Here is a 7,681-nt window from a genome sequence, read left to right as displayed (position 1 = left end):
TATATATATATATATATATATATATATATATATATATATATATATATTCCCAACTGGTTCCTAGACTGTCAGCTAGACTACCCCATATAACTTCTAAGCCTTTCACCAAATGCAGGGAATCTATAGTCATGTATGTGTATGTAAATAACGATTTCAGTATTATTGGTTTCCTTTATAATCCAATGAAACATAATTTTGAGAACCCCCATTAGGCCTTTCAGCCAAAGGAATCTATGTCCCCCCAAAAGCTGAGAACCCCCAGCTCTACAGTATTTTTAAAAGAAATCAGAAATGTCATTAAGACGGTGGAAATAAAATTTTTGCACAAGAATGAAGCCTGTTGCTAAAGTATTCTGCTATCTCCAGCGCTTAACTGGACATACTTAACCTATTTTGAAAGTGTTTTAAAAGGATAACTTTAATGACATACTGTTTTTCCTGGTAATTTTATAGTTGTCTTCCTAAGTTAGTAACAGATCCAAACATTTTTCTTTTGTTTTGTGATATTTCTTCTGTGTAAGTGTAATTTTATCAACTGTTTTTTATTTTTCATGGTATTGTTACTACTGGTCCCACATTATCTTTCTGCTAAATTAGCTTTCTTAATTTATGAATTTTGACAGTTTTTTTCTATCTTGATGTTTTATACTCACCTTATTGGTGTCTTCTCATTTGATTAGGTGATACTTTTTGATTGTTCAGAAAATGTCACCTTAATAATATGGTAACATCTAATGTGTATTATTTGTATTTATGTGAGAAAGGATATATTATGTTAGAAACTTAGGAAGAATTGTAGTAATTTTTACCCCCGCAAAAGACACTCTTATAGGGCCATGTTATCAGATAAAAAGTAACCATCCAGAAAAGTCTGACATAAAAAATGGCTACTTAAACATTTATTTACCCCCTGACCTGTCAGACTTGAGACAAATGAATTTTCTTCTGTGAAGATTGATCATTCTTTGAATTCCTGATTTAAATGACAAAACTATATATCTCTGCTCTTTCCCCCTAATTTTGTTTTGAGAAAATTAGGAATATTGATTGTACTGAGAGAAACTTCATTAATCTTGATTCTGGACATGCTTCATAGTAAATATAGTGAAGGTGAATAATATTTATGATTAGCAAAAGATTATTATTTTTGTCAGGCAGATCACCTCTTAAGCATGTGTGTTTTATATGAGCTTTTTTAATATTTTGAAGGACAAAAAAAGTGCATTATAATTACTTTATATTTATTCTATATGCATTTTGTATTGACTTATCTATGTGCATGTTCTTTCCCAAAAATAGTATGTAAGCTTTAGGTAAGAATGGTTTCATTTTGGGCCTTTGCATTCCAAAAGCCTACCAAATATTTTGTATATAGTAAGTGATTAACAAAACCTTAATGAGTGAATGAATGTTTTGTGCTAACCTACCTAGGAAGAATTATCACAACGCAGCTTTTTTGTGTGTCACTTAGTGATTTCTCGGAGATGACATTACATTAGAAATTACCAAAAGGTGATGTGTTATCTTTATTTACTGTCACTTTCCCTAATTATTAAGGAAGCTATTAATTTTAAATTAGATCCACTTGAGTATCAGAGTAATTCAGTTTCATTACAATTAGATGATCATTGCATTTTAATGGAGTTGGTTGTTTGCTTTAGAAATTGGAATAATACAATCTTATTGGATCCTTTTACTTTGTATTTGTATAGCAATAAATTTACCTATTAACTAGGTAGCTTTGATCAGGGAAAACCAATATGCTCAATTAGCTGTATTTGTAGTTGATTTGAATGGTCATACAAGTATCAGTCTATGGAAGTATTTCCAAGATAACTTCTTGAAGTGTTAACCTTCTTATATTATCAAATATTTTATTTTAATCTACTAATTCAGTAAGATTTTTCTTCCAATTTGTGTTTAGGAATTTGGGAAGAAAGAATACAATTTGCTTTAAGATAAGGCTTCCTGTTTATTTGAAAGCATTGAATAAAATTCTTAATGTTGTTTTTCTAATTTCCATATTATAAAACCCTTTTCACCCTCTCTAGTATGATAGATGTTAAAAGTTTAAGAAGTTGAAATGACTATCCTTAATTTTTGTTTTTTTTCATAGGATTTCTATAATTGGCCTGATGAGTCCTTTGATGAAATGGACAGCACATTAGCTGTTCAACAGGTAGGAAGTATTTTCTTCTAGCATGCTAACAACTTTGTGACTTACAAACCTTTCTATTGAGATGCGTATCATATCTTTCTTAAAAATTTTTATTATAAACTTAGTTTTATTTTATATATTTATTTATTATATATATTTATATAACTTAGTGTTAATTTAGTGGCATAGGGCACTTCCAGATGAGGAAACTCCCTATACCAATAGTAATTGTAACTAAAAATACAAATTAAATAATGGAATAATTATGAAATAAAAATCTTCAAATAAAATGATAAAAATAGCACTATTAACATTTTGATTGGAAAATAGTTATGTACATTTTAACCAAATTATACTAATTTTTATTTTGTGTCTTTCTGGATCTCTATATGAATATAATATGTTTTGCTGTTTTTGTTGGTTCTTAACTTAGATTATTTTTAAGTAGGTCTTTTCTTATGCTAAATTCATAATTTATCACTTCACATGTTTTCCTATATTACTTTATATTCATTCTAATTTTTTATGGTATAGTAAAACTCCATTACATTAATATTCTATAATTTGTACATCAGTTTTCCGACCATTGGACATATAGATTTCTAGTTTTTTGGTTTTGGGTTTGTTTGTGACAAAACAGCTATGGATATTTTTATATAGAGAGATATTCTCTTTCATTTTGATGACATTTATAGACTGTAGCCTCAGAAATGGAATCATTAGGTGAGATGGTTTGGTCATTTTTGTTATTGTGTACTGCCAGAAACTCCAAAAAATTTTCATTAATTTATAGTTCTACCAACAATGTAATTGCTAATTTAAAAGTTCCACTAACCTCGAAATTTGCCAGTTTGGGCCATTTTAATAACATTGGTTGTGAAATGCTATCTTAAAGTTGTTTTTCTTGGTACTTTTTTCTCTTTTAAAATTGCAAACAAATACACAAAAGCAAAAAAAAATTGTGTTTTATACTGTAAATTTCTGTTATTTATAGTGTTTAAAAGTAAATGTTGTTAAAAAATGACAGGATCATCTATTTTTTTCATATTGCCCCTGAACTTTTTCTTTGTTGTCTATTTCATGATTAATTAGCATTTCTCTAATTTCTCTGTCTTTGTAAATTCTTCTTATCCACAAACCAAATTTCATTAACATTCATTTAACTATTATGGAAGGTATACTCATTTTAAACTTTTGTTTGTCACTGTTTTGTTTCTGGATGTCAAACTGAACCATAAATCAGTCAGTCCATCAAAAAACATTCATTGTTCTAAATGCTGAGGATACCAAGAAAGTTAAAAGATAGTCCCTGCCCTTAGAGAGCTCATATCTAATGGGGAGAAACATCATGAAAATAACAAAAGAAAAACCCAACATGAGATTAAAATAATAGAGTAGATAAAAGTTGTATTATACCTATTAGGAGTATCTAAAATTTGGCTGAAATTGCTGTCTTGTTAGAGTAGAAAAGATTATACATACTAAGGTAGTATAAAATTTAAATAGTTATGTCATACATTGGGTGTATAAATGCATTAGAATTTATTTACATTTTATTTGAGCTTTCATCATTGAGCCCTTGTTAAAAAATCAGTTTTATTTTCCTTTGTAAACATATGGCAATTCTTCTGTAACCCATAGCATATATATTTTGGTTAAAATCCATCTGCATACATGTAAAAATGATTATATGCCTCGCTAATTCCCAGAGATTTCTTCAGTTACAACAGAAACAATAAAAACAATAATAACAGCCAGCACTGATATAGCTAAGTGCTTTACAAACACTATTTCATTTTATGTCACAACACCCCTGAGAGGTAGGTGCTATCTCCATTTTACCAATGAGGAAATTGAAGCAGACAGCCTTTAAGTGATGGCCCAGGAACACAGAGCTAATAAGTGTCCAAAGTTGGATTTGAACTCAGGTTTTCCTGATTCTAGACCCAGCATTCTAACCACTGTGCCAGCTAGCTGCTTTAGTTTATAAAAGAAAAATGACAATATAGTAAGGATTTCTATGTACTCACTTGATTATGAATTTCTGGTGAAGTCCATTAAAGATTTGATTTAGAATTGAGCCAAGCTTCTAGAAGCAAAAGTTCCATGATCTAAAGATCTTTTTTTTTTCTTTTTGGAGGGCAGTTGAGGTTAAGTAACTTGCCCAAGGTCACACGGCTAGTTTTTTTGTTAAGTGTCTGAGGTCAGATTTGAACTCAGGTCCTCCTGACTCCAGGGCCAGTGCTATATTCACTGTGCCACCTAGCTGCCCCAAGATCTCTTTTTCAAGAGAGTGTTCCTTCTATTCTTCACATTTATATCCTAAGGTCAGAAAATTGATTTTATTGACTTAATTGAAACTTCCAGTATAGAAAGTACAATTATAGTTCATTCTTTTTGTGTATAATACCTGTTCCATTATGTTTGTTGTTGAGAACCTTTTACTCCAGTAACTCAAGGATTCTTTGCCTGGGGTCCCTGAACTTTTTTTTTGTTATACTATTTTGGTAATTATTTCAGTATAATTGTTTTCTTGTATAGTCTTACATATTTTACCTTATTCATTTAAAAAATCCTGGGAAGATGTCCATAGTCTTCACACATTCCAAAGGAAGGTATCTGTGACACACAGAAGTTTAAGACCTCCTACTTTAACTGCATGTGTTACATTATTAGAAACTGATATTAAGAGTATAGGAAAGGAGTGGTCACTAATGAGTTGTCCTGCTCAATAGCGATGTATTTATGTCACATAAAACCAATAAACATTTATTGAGCCACCAAGTATGTCTGGCAGTGTGGTAGGGCTCCATGGGCAACTCTGAGACTGTAGCCAAGTCACTTTAAGTTTTTCGAGTGTCCAGTTTTCTTGTCTACAAAATGGGAATAATACCTGTAGTAGTTATAGTATAAGGTAACTTTTGTGAGGATTAAATGAGATACATAATAGCATTGTAAACATTTAAAGTGTTTAAAACATATGTAAATGTAAATATAAGGTATTTAAAACATATATAAATGTCAGTTATTACATTTAAAAGTTTAAGGCATCATCCTGCCATGTCTTGTAGGCTTAGGGAAAATAAAAGGGACAATTTAGATTAGCACTACCCCTTTATTACTCTTGCCCTTCTCCTGAATACTTTATATTTCTCCCCACTAAGAACACTTTTGGTTTATAAATTATTTTTAGAAATATGAATAAGGTTCAGCTTATGCTACTTGGCCTTGTATCACCTATGATTTATAAAAAACTATGTAATGGAAATATTTTTTGATGTAAAATTATGTATAGTCTTAAATCATTTTAATTTCTACACACAGATGACAAATAATTACATTATGAAACCAGAATTCAAGAGCAAGGTGCATCTTTATCTCTGGGAGGCTTGCTGTTTTGATAGTAGAAAATTGAATGATTTAAAGTAGCCTCATATTGGAGATTTCTGCTTTTTTACTTTTGACACAGTGAGCTGAAATTCTTGCCCTCACTAAGGGTCAAAGAAGTAGAAGTAGATTAGACATTGACAGTGAAATAAAACTCCATTATAGCTTGGTAGTATGGAGTGATACTTTACAGAGTTTAATAAAAAAGGATTTCCAAGAAAAAAGTAATATATAAATATCTTAAAATAGCCATAAGCGTAAGGATAAATTTTTTACAAAGTGACTAGATTGAATGTTTTGAAGAACTTAGGCATGCTTATAAGTGTAGAAGAAGCAAAATTAATGCTTTTGTTAAGATGTAGGAAATATTTTTGGCACCAGCAAATTTATATTATTGCATCCCGTGCGCAAAGGCAAAAATGTTAGTGGTAATAGCACTACTGCATTTGACAAGATCACGAAATAAATAGTACAGATAGAACTACAAATATTACAAAATGCAGAACTTAAGGAATTTGAACAGATATCCCATTTGGAATTCTTCCAGGTGTATATCTTCTTCAGCATGCAAGTAAGGTCCTTGAGTAGCAAGGCTCTGATTCTTAAATTTTTTTTCCCTTGCTTCAGCTCCTTCCATCTTTAGGAGCATTGGAAGGAAACTGGTCTGTGTTTAGAAATAAACTAAATCAAGAAATAAACTTAGGTGAAAGAGTAGAGAATTTTTTTTTCCATTTTGGGCAGTCTTTATTTTCAGAATTCTGTGAAAATGATGCAAATGAAGCAATAAAGGAAGCAGAAGCTGATGAAAGTGACAGTTAAGACACATACAGTAAATTTTTTCTATTGACATTTTTCCCCCTTGATTCTTTTCACAAAATGAGGACTTTTTATATCTAGTTGAAATTCTTCTAAACCTCTAGAACATAATAACTTTATTTTACTACTCATTTCAGTTTTATAAATATTTATTTAGTACTGGTCTGAGTACTAAATTCTAAGTACAAAGATGAAAAATTATAGTACCTGATCTCTAAGAAATAAAATTGGATATTTTATATTAATGATTTCTTTATTCATTGGGTGTGGTGATATATGTCTGCTGCTGGGGAGACTGACACTGGGAGATTGTTTGAGTTTTGAGTTGTGGTAGGGCTAAAGCCTAGTGGGTATTAAGACCAGCACTAATGTAGTGAGAACAGAGGGCCACCAGGCTGCCTAAGGAGGAGTGAACTGGCCCATGTCAGAAAAACAGCAGGTTGAAACCTCTCTGCTAATCAGTATTGGCATCAGACCTGTGAGAAGCCATTGTGCTGCCAGCCTGAGTGAGATAGAGAGACCATTCTAAAAACAGATTTCTTCTTTTTTAATGTTTTCTTTCTCCTCATACACTGTCAGAAGCTGGTATATCAGATTCTTTAAACTTTAGTAGTTTAGCTACATTTGTAACAAGTTTATGACATTTTACAGTTAATTTAGTTAGTAAATTTATTTTCAGAAAAACTGCATCTTAAATTTTTTTATATCAAACATTGTTATGAGCAAAACAATTTATACATTATACATTTTATTTTTTAAAGCAATTGGGTTTACTTGCTCAAGGTTACATGGCCAGGTGTTTCTGGGTGGGTGCTAAGTGTCTGAGCCTGGATTTGATCCCAGGTCATCCTGACTCTGGAGCTGGTGCTATTACTCGCTGTGCTACCTGGCCGCCCCTAAAAGCCTTTTTTTTTTTGAGGGCAATTGGGATTAAGTGACTTGCCCAAGGTCACAGGCTAGTTTTTGTGTTAAGTGTCTGAGGCTGGATTTGAACTCAGGTACTCCTGACTCCAGGGCCGGTGCTCTATTCACTGTGCCACTTAGCCGCCCCTACATTATACATTTTTATGATCTTGATCAAACAAGTTCTCTGTATAAGGTTGTTTTTTTTTTTTTGGAAAAAAAGGAAAGGAGGAAGAAGCATTGCTTATATTTCAGGTCTTTGAATTGATATTTTTTTCTTCAGTTTCAGAATTTCAGAATTTTTATACTTTATCCTAGCATTCAAGAAGCTTACAGTTTAGTGGAGGAAATAAAATTAGCATCAAAGTGTGTGTGTGTGTTTGCTAAAATATGTTATAATAGACCATAATACTTTAG

General features: G+C 31.3%; 2 protein-coding genes across 3 annotated transcripts in view; one reads left to right on the top strand and one right to left on the bottom strand.

The window, feature by feature from the left end:
• HSPD1 (heat shock protein family D (Hsp60) member 1) overlaps nt 1–7,681 on the bottom strand; it is a 349,976-nt gene that overhangs the window by 57,063 nt on the left and 285,232 nt on the right. The gene's annotated exons all lie outside the window — the stretch shown is intronic.
• Nucleotides 1–7,681, top strand: part of MOB4 (MOB family member 4, phocein) — a 74,926-nt gene that overhangs the window by 43,916 nt on the left and 23,329 nt on the right. For both annotated transcript variants that reach the window (XM_069070150.1, XM_069070149.1), the window contains one exon: nt 2,117–2,179. In XM_069070150.1, coding sequence (XP_068926251.1) covers nt 2,117–2,179 — 63 coding nt within the window. The remainder of the gene's footprint in view (nt 1–2,116; nt 2,180–7,681) is intronic.

This window comes from Petaurus breviceps, unplaced genomic scaffold, assembly GCF_028583685.1.
Source record: "Petaurus breviceps papuanus isolate PSGF00001 unplaced genomic scaffold, PetGlider_PUasm1.0 90804, whole genome shotgun sequence".
NCBI lineage: Eukaryota > Metazoa > Chordata > Mammalia > Diprotodontia > Petauridae > Petaurus > Petaurus breviceps.
This window is presented reverse-complemented; position numbering and strand designations above follow the sequence as displayed.